This window comes from Accipiter gentilis, chromosome 9 (genome assembly GCF_929443795.1).
Source record: "Accipiter gentilis chromosome 9, bAccGen1.1, whole genome shotgun sequence".
Taxonomy (NCBI): Eukaryota; Metazoa; Chordata; class Aves; order Accipitriformes; family Accipitridae; genus Astur; species Astur gentilis.
The window spans coordinates 23,586,418-23,606,515 of NC_064888.1; the positions used below are offsets into that span (position 1 = coordinate 23,586,418).

Below are 20,098 nucleotides of genomic sequence, written 5' to 3' on the forward strand. Positions count from 1 at the left end.
GAACATTGCAGAGGAGGTTGGGAATGGAGTGGGAATAGTAGCTGGGATTTTTCATGCACAGCTGACATTGTGTGAGTCCTCTGATTCCCTTAGATGATGTTAAAAATCCCAGCTTGCCTCTTTTCATAAAAACTACAAATTAATGTACAGAGTTTTATCATCTCATGAATTTGCTAGGAATTTTTTTTGTCAGCTAACTCAGTGAATATCCTGAGGGGTTCTCCTCTCAGAGAATATCTTGGCCTTGTCCTAGTTCAGTCTAGTTTTGCAGCATTGAGGCAGCTAGCAGGTGTTGAGAGTTGTGTAAGTCTCAGATCCTTATAACAGACCTTCAGGGAATGTTTTAAAGACATTGAACTGAACAGCACCAAATCACTCTATATCCACAGAGTATCATGTTCTTTGTGATACATTTGATAATTGTGTTCCAGTGGCAGGGGAAGGTGAGAGACTTGCTGTTGACTGCCCTGTTTTTGCTGTTACAGATATCATGGAACCTGAGGGTGAGAACATAAATCCCTCCCCATTTCCAGGGCAAGTCCAGTTTGGCTGTGGCAAGCTGCTGATCACTGGCCAGTGGCATCACCTCACAGTGACAGTTGCTAAGGAAGCAAAGAAGAACTGCATTGTGTCAGCTTATATAAATGGTCAGATGCTTGGCTCTGCAAAGGTAAAGGCTCTCTACATAGATCTTGTGCCTGACATTTGCCTTTCATTGTTTTTAATTTTCATCTCCCTATGCACATACCAATACTTTCCAGTATTAATCTGAGAGACTCAAAGCATGGTGATTTGCATATATAACATGTGCCACTCTGCACTGAGCGTGAGTTGGAAAGGTCGCAGAAAAATAAGCTTCTGTGACTGGCCAGCTCTTTTCAAGAATACCAAGATGGATGGAATTTCCTCAAGCATCTTCCATGGGCATATTTCAAGCTGTCCTCTTCCTGTTACACCCGTTGAACAATCAGCTGATGAGTCAGTGGCCTTTTTTCCACCGGCACTCTAAGCATTCAGGAATAGATAGATGTTCCTCCAGGTTAGTTGTTCAGTGTGTGAGATAGCTTTTCAATTAAAATAATGCTTCTTTTTCAATTTAATAGAAATGAAATGTTTCATTTAGGATAAATTTATAAATCTCAGTGATATCAACTCATGAGTTCATTGCAAATGTTGGTGTAGCTAATATTACCCCTAATGTGCCATTTCTTATGATCATCTTGTTGCATCAGAGTTGGTTCTCACATGGTGAATTTCTCAGGTTGCATGAGATACCATGACAAAGCAATACAAACGGACCTGAAGGCTTCATAATCTACAGAATAAATGAGAAGAGCCCCTGGTTTATATAAGCATTATCATCATGCTCCTGGTTTTGAAGCTAATCTCAAATTATTTGCGAGATTTGATTTTCGGATTTTGAATCCTCCAGGCTGGCAATGTTGAAAATGCAGCCTATTTCTATTGCAGCTTTGCTTGGTGTGGTGGTTTTTTGGTTTTATTTTTTAGTAGAATCCTTTTATTAATTGAAATTTGCAACCTTGGTCTCTTCCTTCTTGTTCCCATATTTCAAATCAATCTCAACACATGCAAAGCTCACTTGTGTGTTTTATACTTCCCTTGTAAAAACAACCTGTTTAATTCCAAATATTCTCTTTCCCATACTTGAGAAAAATGATCTGTCTTCTAAATGCCTTTTGGGACCTATATCCATTTCAAGAATGAAAATTTAATTTAATTTGCCTTCCTTCAAATGAGACTGAAAGTCATCAATAAAACTAGGCCTAAGCATTGCAATTGATTAAAGAATTCAGAGCAAATGTGTTTAATATACAGTGAAACAGCTCATAATAAATAAAACAAGCCTTTAGTAAATAAAAGATTGTCCCAGTGCTGGGGTCTCTGACATGATGCAAGCCTTCATCTCGATGCGTACAGGGAAGAAAAGATTGTGTAAGAAATTAGAATTGCACAAGGGTTGTTAACAGTACAAAAAGCTATTTTGGGGTGGTGGAGGCACGGGGTGGGGATGGGGGTTACTGTGTTGCATCAAGCCTCGGTTCCCGAGTATTTGTTCACTCGGGTATCAAGTCCTGCTTCCTAATATTGATCAGCCCTGTCTTCTACATCTCAGTAGTCAGAGATCAGTAAATACTAGGAGTCTCTCATCCTAATAGGAAATAGTTAAAGGCAGGGCTAAGCCCTGAAGTACAATATAGTTTCTCTCTACCAAAAAAATTCCAACTACTTCCTGTTAGAGGTGTCCACATATAAATAAAATAACAGACTTAATTTAAGAGGCTGAATCCTTATTCTAATACCAAAAATAAATGGTCCAATTTCCTAAACTATGTCACTTTCACTGAAGCTAGCTGATGCACTTGGACACTCTACACTCTTCAAAACTGTTTATTCTCTAGGTGCCTAGTACAAAGTGTGATCTGTAACTTGGCTTTCTGTGTTGAAAGTCACAGTCTGAGTTACAAAGTTTAGAACAGGAAGAATAAGTCTGGGGTCAAGATAGAGTTTTTCTTTGCCAACACTTGAAATGATTTTGACTCTGTTTTTTGAACAAAAAGTAGACTTGAACTTTTGAAAATGCTTATGTTTGTGACACTTCTGAGAGTCCAGTTTGTGTTGCATAGTTGACTGAGACTTCATTGAGGAAAGGGGTGGCAGGCAGTACTTTCTGGGGACAAGACCTTAAGGCACCCTGAGTGTATTTGGTCCCCTCAGTGAATTCTTCTTCTGTTGCAGATGCAGTATCTCCAGCCCTTACCAGGTAGCTGTATTTCCATGGAACCCTCTTCCTTTATTGATGTCTATGGGTACATAGCTACTCCTCGAATTTGGAAACAGAAGTCCTCCTTGACCTGGCGCCTTGGTCCTACATACTTGTTTGAAGAAGCCATCTCTGTGGAAACCATGGAGGTGATTAATAAGCTTGGCCCACGGTATTGTAGCAATTTCCAAGCAGTACAGCTTCAAGGTATGTGATAATTCTCATATCCACCTCTATTTGTTTGCCAGGGCAATGCTCTATTTATTCTTATAATCTACTATTAGTATTCCAACTGAGACTAGACCTTGCTCTAAAAGCCTGGAACTCTGCGTTACTGAGCATTGTACAAGATTGTAATAAGATATCATGGGAATCTTTTAACATACTGTGAATTGTGCAGAAAAAGGGCAGGAATCAGGCAGCAGAGAGAGCTGGAGAGTATAGAGGGATAACATGTCCTTGAGGAGATGTAAGATTGCAATTTCTGTTGGACAAACGTTAAAGCAGCAGCTTTAACTGCGACGTTCTGCATTTTTGGCCCTACAGAAAAAACACAGCAGAAAAAGAAGCATCGTCTTTACTTGCAAATGCCTGCAGAGTAGGAAAGAGGACAGGGGAGAGAGGGGTAGGGGAGTAAGTTACATTCCATTTAATGAAGAGGCTTTTTAACTAAAGTATACTGTTAGCTTCAATTATTAAACAGGCAGACAAAACATTTCAGTTATTGATTACTGTTTGTTCAACAAGTAGTGCATTCACCTCTGTACTAGAGCTTGGGATGAAATGGGATGGTCATCTCCCATTTGAAAAGAGCAGAATAATCTCATCTGGTGATGCTTCAGCCTAAAGCAAAGTGAAAAGCCTGGCTGAAAGTACTCCTTCAGAATGCTGTCTATCTTGACAAAAACACCCCCAAAACCTCCAAGTCAAGCATGGGAAAGGGTTGTTGAAAGAGAAGTTATATCAAAATGCAGCCCTAAAATAAAAATATTAGGAATAGAAGTCAGAAGGATTTGATTTTTGAAGTGTTGAGTCTTTATAAAGTCTGGGGTGCTTGTTCTCTGCACACTGGTCGTCCCAGCTGGACTTTAGTACTAATCACGGATTGTGGCTATCTGACTCTAGTCATGCCCCAATGAAGGAAAATCACAGGGTACCATAGAAGATGTGATCTTATCATTGTGAAACGATCTCTCTCTCTCTCTCTCTCTTTTCCTACTCCCCGCCTCTTTTTGGGGGGGTAGAAGGTGGGCAGGGAGGGGATGTGGTACCTAACATCTCCCTATTCCATCAAAACACTCAAAGTAACTTTTCTAATGGAAATTTTGACTTAAAAAAGTTTCAGCACAAAATCCCCAAGTATTATAGTTTATTCCTTAAAATGGATTTATGATCTTGTTGCAAACAGCAATTTGAATAGTTTCAGCAGTGTTGTGTCCCATCTCACCAGTATCTCATTGCTTCTCATTAATCAGCAGCAGATGTGTGGAGGCTTAGCCATAAGTCCATGTCCTACTGGAAGGAAAATAGGTGACACAGTCTTGGGGCATTTACTTCTAGTCAATCTTCATGCAGAATATGTGCTAATTCTTTTTGCCTATAAGGGCTGTGTCATCAGCATTAGTAAACAGTTTCATAAATCAACTGTTTTCCCAGACTATAAAATTGTCAAAAATACAAGATATTTTTTTTTAAAAAGGTACACATAGTTTTTCCAAGTGCGAGCAAGAATAGAAAAATCTCTAAAGAAAAACATGTGAGAATTTCATGCAAACATTAAACTGCTGAACCTGGCACTTTTTAGAAGCTTCCCATATGTTGTGAGTTGGCAACTCTAAACTTTTGCCTCTGTCCTTTTTCTTCTACATGAATCCTTGCTCCTGGTACCCTTGCTCCCAGTAACACGGAAGGTCTCTGAAATGTTTTCTCTGCCCAGAAAGTTTGTTTATATTGTAAGGACAGAAAAGGTTTATTCTGGACTTTTCTGAGCTTCGTGAGATACTGGGTGAGGATGTAGGATCTACAAAAAGCAGTAACCAGAGGAGATAAGCCAAGCACATCACCTATTGATGCTTTGCTGGCAAGCTGCCATGGACTGTGTTGCATAGGCTGAGGGCTTTTTTCTGATTATAGTTAAGTCAAATCAAATTCCTATCTAAACTTTGGTTTCCTCTAGTTATTTTTCATCTTTTTCTTGCATGTTGAGCATGCAAAGTTCCTTCAGAGGTTTATAGTCTCTCTTGGTTTAGGTGAGGAGCAGTACAGTGATCGTAATCGTACACCTCTGGTGGCAGAAGAGAAGATTTCTTTTGGAATCAATGCCATGTGTTCATCTCTCACTACAGTCCAAGATATAAAGAGCTCCTACAATGAAGTGGATGGCCGACTGATTGCCAAAGAGGTCACAAATTTCCCTCATTTGTCTTGAACATGTGTTCTCTTGTTTCTGATCGGTTTCCTGGAGCAAAGTTTGTGACTTTGTCTTAGTTGTGTACCTTCTGTGACTTTTTTCCCCCCATCTTCTCTTCCCATTCTTTAACTCTATTCATAGTTTTGTTTTCATCTGTGGAGAGGAATAGACTGGATAGTGTGAGCACAGTGTTAAAAGACTTTCTTGAAACAGCAACAGAAGCCATAGTTTTCAGGTCTAATGATAATTTGTTTCAGTCTGTGATTTATTAATGCCTTCAGAATGACCTTTCACATGCTATTCTCGCATTCTTGCCAATGGCAGGCCTACTGACATGTCAAAGTAATGGGGCTGTAGGATATTTCAGGTGGGTGAATATTTGCCCTAACAATCAACTTTGAAGGAAAAATAATGTTTTTCATAGTCTAAAGGTAATAAAATAATCCTAAGTATTAGAGCATCTGCTTGTTACTTCTTGTCTCCCCAATACTACCTCATTTTTCCTAGGATGTCTTTTATCTGTTTTAGATTGGGATTAGCTCTCGGGACAGTTCAACTCCAATATTCCTAGCTAAGAATATTGCTGGACACCTCTCAGGTTCCTTGCGGACTATTGGGTCAGTTGCTGTGGGCCAATACGGTAAATGCACTATACCTTAATGTTTCGTACTTTTTAAGAGTTCAGCCTTTCTCTGTCCAATAACAGATTTAGTCCATGTAACTTCCTGGTAGAGTAACACTGCAATTTTCTAGGGGTAAGAGTGTTCCAGTCTTCTCCGGCAGCTACTAGCCTGAACTTTATTGGAGGTCCTGCCATTCTGCTGGGTCTCATTGCTATGGCCCGTGATGACCACACCATGTATGCAGCTGTCAAAGTCCTGAACTCCATCCTGAACAGTAGCCCAATGAGTGAAAAATTGATGAGGCACATGCATGGATACCAGGTAGATACTCTTGTGTTTATTCATGCTGGTTATAGTCTTTCCCTTGGAGAACCTTATCCCAAAACCTATCAATGGCAATGAACCAAACATATTCTGGCTATTAGCCCTTACTGTTGGAACTTTGTAAGTTATGTGATCTTTGAGAGGGGGATATAGGGTAGTGCTGTAAATCCTGTGCTTACAGTCTCTGGGAACCTCTATAAGAGTATATCTGCTGATGGGAAGGTGAGGTCAGATGCCTCTTAGTCAGATGTGATAAACAATTAAGCCAGTGCAGCAGATTTGTGAGTTGACCCAACCTTCACCTTTTACCAACACAGTTGATCCCTCCCACAAAAGACCACTTCACAGACAGGGCTGCTTCCTCCCCTTGGCTCATCCAGCCTAAGATTCCTCTTTACAGACTGCCCAGTCTAGGGCTGACAATGACTTCCTATGGCTAAGTCTTCACTGTGTGTTAGGAATGGTGCTGATATAAATAAGTGTTGTCTGGATTTCATTGATTAGGTTGTCCTGAATTCATCTTTCAAACCTGAAAGCTGTGCAGACTAAAGAGTTTGGTTGTATTTAAGCACTATATACATAATGTTGGATGGGTTAAGTCTCAAGTGTGATGTTTCAGTTCAGTATCATTTACTTTATGCTGTGTAGGCTAAGCAGAGTCTTATGGAACAGAGAAGACTCTTTAACAGAGATGGTTCCAAACAAGACTCTTAACTTTAGGGCTTCATGAATGATTTATTATAAAGTTTCCATTTTTCCAATTTGTGAATTGTTCATAAATTGATCCTGATTCATATGAATATATTTATCATACTTAGATATCTCTTGCCCAATCCTTTCTTGTAGGTGAATGGCAGCCTTTAGATTGTGTACAAGCTGTTCCTTTTGACTTTGTGCTAAATAGTGTTCTCTCCATGTGACAGATCATCATGTTGCAATGAAGTGGTTTTGCTGTTTGTTTGGATGTCTGAAGCTTTTCTTTTTTTTTTTTTAAACAGCCATCTAATAAAAATGTGTCTTGATATGTATTTTTAAATTAATATATTCCTCCCAAGCTATTAAGAATGTGGTGACTTTCTGAACATTTTTCTCACGGTACCAAGAATTCATTGAATAATCAAAGACAGACTCAGTTGAGAAACTGGCAATGTTTCATACCAATGTCTTTCATTTGAACAGGTCAACATTAATTTTTTTGTGTTAAACTAACACCATTTGCAAGGAACTAAGAATACATCCATGAATACTATAGAAAACCTACTGTGGTTATTTACAATTATATTTGTATGTTGCTTTTTGTAAATTCCATTCAACATAATATGGCATGTATTTTGCTCCTGTCCAATGCCACAGAGTTGTCAAACTCCTTCAGAGACTTACCCTTTCACTTACTGCACAAAATTTTATGCCTGGACTGAAATCTTCACTTTCTTCATGATGCTTGTGTAAGGTGTATGACTACTACAGCCAACTAAACTGTGCATTTGTCCTGAAATAAAAAATAGTGTTATATGTTAGTTTATAAATACAGATTTATACTCGCCAGATACTTAATAAGTCTTTTTTTTTTTTTTTTCAGTTGCTGACCTATCTATTGAAGAGGAAGACACAGCTGTTAAACAACAGGATTTTACAGTTAATGTTTTCCCTAGTGGGCACAGCTGAGCTTGGCTTTGAGTCTTCAGTCATAAAAAATTATAGTGCATTCGAGTACGTTCTCTGCAGCTTTGAGGTAAAACTGTTGATGTTACTTTGTGGGTTTGGCTGTATTAACGATGGCTTTATAGTATGAGGCTTGGTTTGTTCATAGTACCTCCTGGATACAATATTTTGTATGGGGTGGTGTGTCATGATTTTCCACACTGTAGCTCACTTGGGGAGGTGGTAGCGCCTGGAATGGCAGGTCCTCTGTCACCATGGCTCCCCACTCTGCCCTGGTGCTGTTTCTGGAGTGCTCCTGCAGATCCTGAGGGCCTGCTTCTCAGGGCTAGCTCAGAAGCAGCAACTCCTCACACTGACAGGGATTTCTCAGTGCCTGCAGGTTGACATTGCAGAGTTTATGATGTTATCCTCCCTGAGTTACTTGTAACTGTTTCTGTCACAGGTTACTGTCCTCTCAGCTCATCAGGAGCAGTAAAACCTCTGCTTTCCTTTGTCTTTCAGCTTTGGATGAAAGCACCAGAAAATCTTGACCTTGCTCTTTTTTCACATCTTGTGGAGATCTTGCAGTCCTCCAGGTATACAAGCTAGTGTTTGAATCAGAAACATGTCGTACAAGCTCATCTGTAACCTGAAGCTGGAACTGTGAGGTGGATATGAAGGGTCCAATCCCTGATTGGAATCAGTGGACTCTGGGAGTGAATCATTCCTATATTGCTCTTTCAAGGCTGGAGTTAGTAATTTGATCGGCCACTGAGATGACTGTGGGGCCAGATGGGGAAAAGCTGTCTGGTGACCTGGTTCACATGGAACCACTGCTGTACAATGAAAGTTTAAATGTCTGCTGGGGAGGGGAAATATGAATGCTTGAAGTGAGTATGAAAAATTTTTTTAAAAAAAGTTGTAGTTGAAGTTGTTTTTAAAACCAAAATACAACCCAGGAAGACTTTTTTATAACAGTATACTTTCTTAATCAGCTGTACTAGAGTTAAATGTTATCTGAAGAGATCTAGCATGGCAGAGGGCCTGAACAGAGCAGGATGCTAGATTCCTTCTTTTTGGTACTAGAAAGCTCTATGCAGATGTGTCTGGTGTCGCTTACTGAGTTTTACAGCAATAGCATTTATTACCACCAACTCACTGCTTGAAAATTCAATAATGTTGTTTTCTTTGAACTCATTGAAATGCAGCAGTTTCCGGGGGAGAGGGCAGATGGGAAGGGTAGAGAACACACAAAGAAGTCTTCAGATCTCCATTACTGACACATATTCAATTTGTCTGACAGGGTTTGAAATGTTGCCAAGGCAACATTAGAAGCCAAAGGTGCAAAGTATCAGTGCAACCTGAGAATCCTTTTAGCTGAAACCCAGCAAATTTGGTTCTTTCCAGTAGAAGCTTTTAATAGTCCCTGTGCTTTTTTACAGAGATGGATGTCAGAATGCTGCAGTTGCCTACCAGGTGCAAATGGTGCCCAAGCTCATTTTCCTCTTCAATGATCCTGAAATGAGTAATTCCAGGATCACTGTGGCCTGCACTATTCTCTCCCACCTGTTGCAAGGGTACTTTAACACAAGAGATGTTCTCAGGTAACCTTCAAATCTATAGCTTTTTCTCAGTTTGTAGATGAACTATACTCTTGCCAGTGTTGGAGAGACCTCTATAGTAGAACTTCCCTCACCTCATCTTTGGTAGGAGCCCCCAGATCTTTGGCAGTTGCAGGATCCCCACTGATAAAAAAACTCTTTCATGCCTTCAAAACAGAGTTCAGTCCAACCTTATATTTGTGTGAAGATGGGTTGGGTGATGGCCCTTACAATGATGGCACAAACAGCTCTGCTGCTATGACTGGGACTACTCAAAGTCTGTGCTTAATATTTGGTTTCATTAAATCCTGGCCCTAAAGTATTGCAATCGCTATAGTATTGCAACTTGGCCCCCGTCAACTATGTACCTAATCTTGTTGGTTTGGCTTATGTCCCAGTAACTATCCTTTTTGTTTGTGAATTTCAACCAGTTAAGATATGTTAGTCAGGATTTCATGAAGCAAAGAATTTAAATCCTTGTTTGCTTTCCACAGAATGTAAGCACTGCTCCATTTTATATTCCCGGCCTAGTTGCATCAGCCTGTAGCCTATAAACTGAGGGAAGTCCACACAGTGCTGTCTACAGCCACCTAACTCCAGGGAAATGCACTGCACAGATGACAGCTCTGTTTTTAAAACCCTTTGTCCAAATAAAATGTAGAAACAGAGTTGCATGTCAAATCTGTGGTCTCTGCAGTCAGCCTTTAGCTCTGTTGAAGAGTACAAACACCTCAAGTAGCTTCAGTGGTTTAAGCTAATGTGTGAACATACTGCTTGCCAGCTGTTTCGTGGGCTTACATGTACATATGTTCCTACCCTGGGCTTATATGAGTTAGCATATTCTTTTTTCATATAGGTTCAAGTAGTGGATTTAGTACATTAAATTTGCCATGTGCTAAGGAGTGTGAATGAACATTTTTCTTAAAATATCATGATTTGTTATTCTATGGTAATTTGATTGGTTGTCAGGCCTATGAGTGCTGAGCAAGTGGATAAAGTTAGTCCTTATCCTTCCAGCTCCAGGACAGCAGAGATTATAGCAGGGTCTCAGCAGCACTGAAAGGTGTTCGGATTTCTGCTGATCCCAGACTTTTGATACATCTAATGGAAAATGCTGTGTGGACCATTCCTGCAGAGCAATTGGTGTTCTGTCCCTCAAGAAATGCCCTTCTTGTGGGCAGGAGATGTTATGCACTTCCACTAAGTGCATTTATCACATTAATCTATCTATCCTTAGAACCAGGTAATGTGTTAAAGGAAACTACAGGTGAAAAGAGATTGCCAGTCTTCTTACCTGAGTACCTGCTGAGGTTCCTCTGCTCTCATCTATGTGCTTGGAAACCAAGTGGTGATAACGGTGATATCTGAATGCCACAGGCAGTTCAGAATCTTTTGTATGAATAGAGTGCTTAACTCAGTATTGCTTTCCTCATAGTAAAGAACTTTAAAATTAAGATATAGAGAAAAATATTTCCATGATAGAATAGATATTACTCACATTTGTAGATAGATGTCCTATGTATTTGCTTCCTAGTTTATGAACTTTTGCATTCCTATTTCAACCCTATTTCTGCAGCAATTAGAATTTCCAATGGTTGTCATTAACAGTCATCATTAATGAGTACTGAGATTTGCATGTAATCTCAAAGTAATTAAATGAATGTCTGTCTTTCTGCTGACCAAAACTACTTCCCTCTTTCTCTGCAAGGATTGGATTGTTCCTTGTTTACACTTTGAAACCTTCTTCTGTGGATGAAAATCAGATTTGCCTGGATGGTGTGGCTGAGATGCCCAGTGAAGGTGAGGAGCTACCTTTGGTGTATGTGTTCTGATAGACAGCTAAGCACTTCCCTTCTTTCCCAGAGCACGATGAATGCAACATAGTGCTTCTGCCTCCAGTGGCAGGAAGAGGCACAAGTCAAATGACTTTATCTGGAAAGGGACAGGCTGCATTGAGGTGACCTGAAATTGTGGGGGAAAACTTACATTGCTACAAAGGCCTGATGTGAAGAATAGTGATGTGACAGTCACTGTATATATATCCAGGAAGGCCTGACCTACCGCAAGATCCTTCTCCTGCTACGGGAGTTCCCCTTTTGTCCCCTCTCTGCTAATAAGGCAGTAGTACTTTGGCTGCATTGTCCAGAGCCTACACAATGTTGAATTTCACAGATATTCACAGAGGTGAAGGCCATTAAATTGAAATTGCCCCAAAACTAACGTACTGGGTTGTTAAGAGGAATAAAATTTCACTTGGGATCCTGGATTTTCTGTGAATAATAATAATGTGGAGCTCTGTACCTTTTAAAGCATCTGTGTACTTATGTCAACGTTGTATGTGGGAACTTCCAGTCAGCTGGCTCTCTCATTGTGATCTTTCAGTTGAGACTATATTGGTTACTGCATCTCTAAAAATGTATTATATTAAGAAGACACTGATAACTGTATTTTCTGTATATAGACATCACAGCTAGGCAATACAAGCCAGGTTGCCTGTTTACATTTCCCTCTCTAGTTAACCTGAAATTGCTTCCTGTGGATTATTATTTCAACACATACTCTGGATGAGTTTTAAGTACCTCTAAAGAGAGGACTTTGACAATGTAAGCCCTGGTCATTTCTGATATTAGCAGGAATTCTTATGTCTAAAATCTGATGTTTGCATCCTTTTACTCTACAAAAGACTGATATAAGTACTTCCACTGGGTTGATCTGGTGCAAACAAGGTTGTTCATCAACGCAATGGAACATGTGTTTTGTCTCTTCATTACTCTTTATTACTTTCTGATATTTGTAGCCTTAAGCCAAACATCAGGAAAGACAATCTGGCTTCGAAACCAGTTACTGAAGATGCTGTTAGATGTAATGCTCTCAGACAAACTTCATCTGTCCTCTGAGTAAGTAGAAACAATTTAGGAAGGCATAGGTAAGTGTCTCTGTCTTCTAGATTTCCTCTTTGGTGGTACTTGACCAGGACTAAGCATACTGGTAATATTTGAGTCTCAACAAAATAGTAGGTAAGAACAGAGTGGATTCAGAGTTTTGGTTTTTTTGTCAGTGATTTATCTGGCGTTCACACAGATGTGTGATCAGATCACACATCTGATATCCATTTTGAAAAAAGTTTAATGTTTTCAGAAAATGTCTCAAAGGAGGAACTCATATATTGCTGTTTCTTCTGCATTGCAAGTGTTGAAGAAATCCCAGATGTCTTTGAAAATCAATTCAATCTAATGTGGGAATACTTGCACCCCTCTATCACAACTATGAACATGCAGTTACTATAGTTCTACCTTGTATAACTGAATGACAGAGTTCATAGTTCTGGGAGCTGTAACTGCATTTTCATTAGTTAACATATCTTGGACTTCAACATTTAAACTGGAATTTTGAATTTCATAGGTTGAAAGATCTAGTCTGTGGTGTAGTTTACCTCAGTTATTGATACACACTCTCAGAAGGAGCTTCATGTTAACTGGTTTGTTTGGTAGTAATATAAGGTTGGATTTAGTGGGAATTAAGTGGCTTGAACTGTGTGGATGAGTGTGTTGTTAAATCTTTGTAATTCTGTGTTGCGATATGCCTTTAATCAGATTTTTTTCTAGAGAAACTTGAGCTTCTAAATCACTTAGAGATAATTTTAAATAAAATCTCCTTTCTGTCTTCCACCACATCTCCTTTCATGTGTTTTCTTTTCCCTGTTTGTGCTAGGAAGCAGGAAGAGACATTTTTGGTGCTGGGATCAGACTGGTTTCTGCTGTTCACACAGAGCTATGTGCACTCTAGCACAGTTGTGCTAGGAATCAAGCTACTTCTGTGCTTCCTCCAGAACCGTTTGCTGCTGAACAAATTCAAGGAAGGGATAGTGGCTGGGCGGTGGCTGGAAAACAGCTCTGTAGGGTTGAGTATTCTAATGGGTATGTGTTGGTTTAATGCTCCCAAGACAATCCCTTGATTCAGCTTAGTGGTAGATCACTGAAGTAGGTGATAGGAGAATCCCCATGATCTCAGTAGACCAAGAATTGACATTACTTTTTAGAGCAAGCTTGTCCTAGTACTTCAGCTTTTCTATGCTGATGAGTAGAAAGCATTGCTTCTCCCTCGCATGGCAGTTGGCATTTCTGATTAACATTTGCAGGGATATGGGCCGTTTTGTCTTGCATAAAATCAGGCTAGTTGATAAGCCTGTGAGGTGTTCAGATGTCAGCTTGTGCCCCGAAACCTTCTGTTTCCTTAAGATTTGTTCAGCTTGCTTTCTGATAACTAGACCTGTGGTTCTGAGAAAGGGAAGAGAAAGGAAGAATAATAATTCAGGGAGAATCTCCCGTAACAAAAGTGATAGTGGGAACAGTTGTTATCTGTCAATCTGAAGAAGTTTTGTAAACTGTTGATATTGCAGCCTGGCAGAGTACTGAGTGGCCTGGGACACAGACAAATGAGGATAAAGTTGAGTCAGTAATCCTTCCTCTGATATGGCATTCATTTTTAGACACTTCCTCAGAATGTTTTCCTTTTCTTTTCCTTTAAAGATAATTTAAAAACTGATCCTCCAGTGCCTGACAATGGTTCCTTCTTGATTTTTGGGTTTTCTGTGTTGCAAAGATGTCTGACTGATCATGTCCACATCCCTGAGATCTACTTGCTTGTGGCAGGGCTCTTTCTGGCAGCTCCACAGTCTGAACCACCTGAAGCAGCCAAGGTATGAAAAAAATAGTGGACAACCATGAAGCTGCTATTGCTTTAATACTTTGGTATTTTGTGGCCTATTCTGTGAGAGGATTCTCAGGCAAGTTAACTCTACTTGATTTTTGTGATAGTTAAAATTAGTCATTCATACTTTAAAAATTAAGTAAGATAACTGAGATTTAAGAAAATTTGTGTTCGCAACAAACTTGTTCATGCAGGCAGGTGCTAAATGCTATGTAACTACTATACTTTAAAAGGTAATTCAGATTGGCTTCCCTGTCTGTTCTTACGTTGTCAAGACTCATTAAAATCTCAGAATTAATAATTCCCATCTCTTCTTGAAATATCTCTCCTCCTGTTGTAGAAAGATCTTGAGTCTATGTTGCAGTGGATCTTGCAGCACCACCTTAAGGAGAATGTCCTCAAAATTGGGTTGTGTGCAGAGGCAGCTGCTTTACTGCTGGAAATGGTTAGAGTCACTGTGGACAAGGTAAGCATTTTGTTGCAAGTACAGTGGAGTGTGAATGGCAGAATAAACTGCCTGAGAGTGTCAGATGTCAGTGGCAGTCTTTACCTGCAACTCCTAGCCTTCCTCAGCCCTCACAGGGCAATAGTGAGCATAATAGTGAGCAGGGACTTCAAACAGTCAGCACAGCTATTGGCCTGGTTATGTTACATAGCAGATGTTGTGATGGGCTCATGTTTAAGAAGTGAACACAGAGATGGATCTCACCCACAGCACTAACCGTTCATTCCTGATGATGAGAATATGCCACCTTTTTGATTCAGTGTATCTTCAGTCAACAAGCTGGGAGTTGGCTGCTTGTGCCTTGCCTGAATTCTCTGTGGCCGTGTCATGTTTGCTTAGTTGCTTAGGGATACCTGGAGAGGACCAAAGATGAGCTTATATGAGTGAGAAGAATGTTGCCTTGACTAGAGGCACATTTGTCTGTGTTCAGCCTATTGCAGATGCAGAAGCCTCCTGGGAGATTGCCTATCCAGGGAACGTTATCCAGTTTCTGTGCTTGGTCTATCACAGTTATACTCAGGACCCGGTGTGGCACTGTCCTGACTTCTTGAAAACTTTGGCTATGGTTGCTTTCCATTCTGGACCACCCAAGGTATGTCCATCTGGGCCAGCACAAGCTCTTCAGATCAGAGATGGTTTGCTAGGAAGAAAAATTAATTTAAAGATTATGAGTTAAAATGCATTGCTGTCTGCTTCCACAGGGAGGCTCTGAAGGCCTTTTGACTCCTGATGGTCCAGCCATTGCTGAAGGGAAAGGCTGTGTTGATCCCTCCTCTCTCCCGCTCCTACCACACCCTGCCAAGAAACAAGTGTGGGATTTTGTGCGAGTCCTCATGATGGACAGTCTTCTCAGCATCCCAGCAAACAAACAAGGGCATCCACTTGAGCTGATTCTTGAGGTCTCTGTTGTATTCATCAGGCTTTTCTGCTATACCTTGCACTGGTGGTGGAAGGACAGGAGGTATCCTGCTAGCAGCCTAGTAAAAAAAAGTGCTAATGGTGATGAAGAGGTGTATTCAGTCAGCATTTTCGACAGTCTAGGATAAGGCTGGGATCACAGCTTTTAGAGAACAAGCACTACATCCTGGCCAATCTGGACCGCCTGCTTAGTGGAACGGAATTCCTACCTTTTTAACAAGGAATAAAGGCCTGCATTCATGTGAACTAAGAAAATGCTGCCTCTAGACAACAACAGAGGCATTTTAAGGGCAACATTTAATATTGAAGTAAGGCGTAAAAAAATTTCCCTTTTCCTTAGTAATACCTGCTTGTCATTAGAGCAGCTCTTGAATTTGTTGAGAACAGAAGACTTCACATAGAGCATTCCTGTGTACTGATTTTTGAGACAACAATTTCTTTTTAGTGCTCAAATAAACCAAAATCAACTGTCTCCACTTTTAGTACAGATTAATACAAGCTGTAGCAGCTGAGCCTGGATTATGGATTTCAACCACTCAAAGCACTGGAAAGAGACAGAGTACTCTGAAGAAAGGGAAAATATAAAATTTAGGCTTCTGCTCCAAACTGTCAATAGTCCAGGTGTCCCAGATTGAGTTCTGATGCAGACTAAGCTTAGTAATACAAATAGTAATGAACATAAGCTTGACTGCAACTATCATGAGTTAAATCATGTTGCAGAGCAGCAGTTCCCTAAAGGTTTATACAATAACATCCCAAGGCTTGGTGCAGTTTAAAATAGAGGATGGATGGAGCTGAAATATCCTGAGGGCAAGATCTCTTGGGAACCACCTGTGAATCTATGTTCTGTCCCTGTGCAAAACTTTCTTTGTGTTTAGTGTGAAGAGGGCAACTATGCTGGCTGTCAGCTAGAGAGTGTATACCTATGTAAGATTTCCTGTTTTCCCAGCTAGGGTATGAGTTTCTGCCATCTAATCTGCTGCCCAGTAACTGTCTACCCATGCACTCTTGAGATGTGCCATGTTGCCTTTGCATGGAGGAGTACACCAGATCTCTGCATTTATGTGTTACTGTGGATTAGCTGTCACAGATAACTTCTCAGCTTGCAGCAGCTGTTTCATATGCCCACACCTAAGGCTAAAGTGTGCAAGTGAGATGGAGTAGTTGTCCTTGCTCTTGTGCTGTTTTTCCCTCCCTCTTCCTAACATGGTGCCTAGGCGTTTAAGGGAAATGTCGGGCATTTTTAATTATCTCAGATAGTACTGAGTGTCTCTTGGAATTTCTGCTTGCTTCTTCGAGGAAAACTTTTGCTGAATCTGAATCTTTGACAGGCATAATCTGCCAAAGATCTGATGAAATCAAAGGCCTTTTGAATAAAGGCTGAAAGTGAATTTGAGTCTGATTTCCTGGCTGGTGTTCTGCTGTACTAATATGTATATGGTCACTATATAGGCTTCTCCAGAGGATGCCACCAGTGAGCAGAAGAGACATTTTCAGACAAAAGTTTTGCTGTCTGCTATGGACATCTTCAGTGTTACTAGCCAAGGCGAGGGGAAAACAAGACCAAGAGGTGAGTGGTGACAATCAGATCATTAGCTAGCTGGCATTTAGCATGTAGCTGTAATTGCTAGAAAGGTTTGGAAACAGTAGCTAGACAGTCCAGCTCAGCAGGCTGGACTGTCCCTTCACTCCTGCTATAGGCCAGTTTGCATAAATTACTATAGTTTTACTGTTTTTCTAGAGAGCCTCTTCACTTTTTTCTTTCTTTTTGAGAACAGACTCTGAACATTAAAAAGGGAGTACTTAAAAAGAAACCTAGGTTTATCCTTGAGTGCTTCTGTAAACAACCCTGATAACCCCTGATAACTTAGTTGTTGCTGCTCTCCTTTCAGAGTCATTAGTTGGACCAGTCCTTCATGACAGTATTTTAGTGAGATTGGTTCTGTCCTTAGGATGGAGCTGTCATTTCCAATCTGAGTAAGGTATTGTGGTGGGTTGGCCCTGGCTGGACACCAGGTGCCCACCTAAGCCATTCTATTACTTCCCCCCACCTCAGCTGGACAGGGGAGAGAAATATAACAAAGGTCTAGTGGGTCAAGATAAGAACAGGGAGAGATCACTCAACCAATTACCGTCACAGGCTAAACAGACTCCACTTGGGGAAAACTAACTTAATTTATTGCCAATCAACCAGAGCAGGGTAACGAGAAATAAAACCAAATCTTGAAACACCTTCCCTCCACCCCTCCCTTCTTCCTGGGCACAGCTTCACTCCCAAATTCTCTACCTACCCCTCCCAGCGGCATAGGGGGACGGGGAATGGGGGTTGTGGTCAGTCCATCACATGTTGTCTCTGCCGCTTCATCCTCCTCAGGGAGAGGACCCCTCACACTCTTCCCCTGCTCCAGTGTGGGGTCCCTCCCATGGGAGACAGTTCTCCACAAGCTTCTCCAATGTGGGTCCTTCCCACGGGCTGCAGTTCTTCACAAACTGCTCCAGCATGTGTCCCTTCCATGGGGTGCAGTCCTTCAGGAGCACACTGCTCCAGTGTGGGTCCCCTGTGGGGTCACAAGTCCTGCCAGAAAACCTGCTCCAGCCTGGGCTCCTCTCTCCACAGATCCACAGGTCCTGCCAGGAGCCTTCTCCAGTGTGGGCTTCCCACAGGGTCACAGCCTCCTTTGGGCACCCACCTGCTCTGGTGTGGGGTCCTCCATAGGCTGCAGGTGGAGGTCTGCTGCACTGTGGACCTCCCTGGGCTGCAGGGGGACAGCCTGCCTCACCATGGTCTTCCCCACGGGCTGCAGGGGAATCCCTGCTCCGATGCCTGGAGCATCTCCTCCCCCTCCTTCTTCACTGACCTTGGGGTCTGCAGGGCTGTTTCTCTTACATATTCTCACTCCTCTCTCTGGCTGCCATTTCTGTGTGCCCTGCAACTTTTTCCCTTCTTAAATATGTTATCACTGAGGTGCTACCACCATCGCTGATGGGCTCAGCATTGGCTGGCTTAGAGCTGGCTGGCATTGGCTCTGTAGGACATAAGGGAAGCTTCCAGCAGCTTCTCACAGAAGCCATCCCTGTAACCCCCACTGCTACCAAAACCTTGCCACACAAACACAATACAGGTATTTCTGCTAGACCTAGAGTTTTCTTAGACATGTCTCAACTCTGAGACATTATGGCATAAGACTGTTCCTTCTCAGGCCAGGTAACCTTATATCTTGCATAATTTTTTTGCATTTCAGCTTGTTTTGGAATACTCAACCCTCTTGTAACCTTTCCAGGGACGAGTGATCCTCATGGCACTTCAGAATCAACTGCACCTGTATCTATGATGAATATTGCTTATTTTGCTCAGAAGCTGGTTGAGAAGCTGAACAGCAGAATGTTTGCTGCCGACCCCAAGCAAATCCTGATCTTCACTTCCAAACAGATTATGGGGGTGAGTCACATGAAATTTTTTTCCAACTGTTATCAACATGTTCTAATATTCTGTTTCACACTGAGGTTGTGATACCACAAATCTCAGGAAGATGGCTGTAAACCATTTGGTGATTTTGATTATTCCTATTTTCTTGCATGAGCACATAATGGCTCTAAATGACAAATCAGAGCTAGATAGTGCAGCGTAAAGAAGGGATAGTTAGCTCTTTTGTGCCACCATCTGTTGGCTATGTACGTGTTGCTGAACAGGAATAAATTAATCTCTTCCACAATTCTGGGGACTTCAGCAGAAATACAGAAAAATTGGATTTGTATCTAACAGGTAGTTCAGGGGAATTTTGCTGAAATAAGTTTGCAACAGCTTAAATGAAGTGAGAGGAGTGGATCATTGGGAGAGAGTTCTTTGAGCAAGCCAAGTACTCTGGTGTTTTGTGTTTTCACAGGTCTTAGAAAGCTCCGTTTCTCAAAAGGAAGTTTTCCTCAGTGCCCTGTACAGCTGTCTAAACAGAGCCATCCTGTACTGCCTATCCAGACCACAACAATCGCTGCCTGAACAGTTTAACATCCTGAACACTCTCAATGTCCTACAGGAGCAGTGGGACGTTATTTTTGCAAATTACAACTCAAATAACAATTTTGTCATCTGCCTAATGTACTGCCTTTGCCAGCTGAATTTGGGCAGGTACAAATGTTCATCTCAGCATAACGTTTGTTTACATCTCTGTGCTGTTATCTGTGGGAGTGGGTGCAGAGGGGCAGATTTCACAAAACTTAGGCAATATCCATTTTGGGGAATTGCTAGAAGCTGAAATTGAGCTGGATTCAGCTAGACTAAGGACTTTGGATGTAGTATATATACTGTATCCTAGCAAGCATTTAACCCATTGGGCTCAGAGCTCTGGGGGTTTAAAAGCACCATTCTGGTTTAAATAGGGCAGACCTTCAGCTCTGATTTGGTGTCTGTAGAAGTGGCAGAGTAAAGCCATTTGGGGAAAGAGGTTGTTTTCCTCATACACTTAAATGAAAAACAACATCAGAAATGTTTTGATGTAATTTTTTATCATTTAATTTGAATGAGAGGAAGGTTACTGATGTGCTCAGTATTCTGGAGGCAATGGATTGTCTTCCAGCAAGAAAGCGGAA

At 41.2% G+C, this 20,098-nt stretch overlaps 1 protein-coding gene across 6 annotated transcripts in view; it reads left to right on the top strand.

The window, feature by feature from the left end:
* WDFY4 (WDFY family member 4) overlaps positions 1 to 20,098 on the top strand; it is a 145,683-nt gene that overhangs the window by 41,836 nt on the left and 83,749 nt on the right. For 2 of the 6 annotated variants that reach the window (XM_049810148.1, XM_049810144.1), the window contains exons 19-36: positions 486 to 670; positions 2,758 to 2,989; positions 5,032 to 5,183; positions 5,721 to 5,832; positions 5,946 to 6,136; positions 7,719 to 7,871; positions 8,303 to 8,376; positions 9,223 to 9,384; positions 11,090 to 11,181; positions 12,179 to 12,278; positions 13,093 to 13,298; positions 13,911 to 14,080; positions 14,432 to 14,557; positions 15,027 to 15,188; positions 15,298 to 15,495; positions 16,967 to 17,084; positions 18,757 to 18,953; positions 19,399 to 19,637. In XM_049810148.1, the coding sequence (XP_049666105.1) occupies positions 486 to 670; positions 2,758 to 2,989; positions 5,032 to 5,183; positions 5,721 to 5,832; positions 5,946 to 6,136; positions 7,719 to 7,871; positions 8,303 to 8,376; positions 9,223 to 9,384; positions 11,090 to 11,181; positions 12,179 to 12,278; positions 13,093 to 13,298; positions 13,911 to 14,080; positions 14,432 to 14,557; positions 15,027 to 15,188; positions 15,298 to 15,495; positions 16,967 to 17,084; positions 18,757 to 18,953; positions 19,399 to 19,637 (2,869 nt within the window). Of the gene's footprint in view, positions 1 to 485; positions 671 to 2,757; positions 2,990 to 5,031; positions 5,184 to 5,720; positions 5,833 to 5,945; positions 6,137 to 7,718; positions 7,872 to 8,302; positions 8,377 to 9,222; positions 9,385 to 11,089; positions 11,182 to 12,178; positions 12,279 to 13,092; positions 13,299 to 13,910; positions 14,081 to 14,431; positions 14,558 to 15,026; positions 15,189 to 15,297; positions 15,496 to 16,966; positions 17,085 to 18,756; positions 18,954 to 19,398; positions 19,638 to 20,098 lie in introns of those variants that run through there. The other 4 variants (XM_049810145.1, XM_049810146.1, XM_049810150.1 and 1 more) reach the window with 4 other exon arrangements.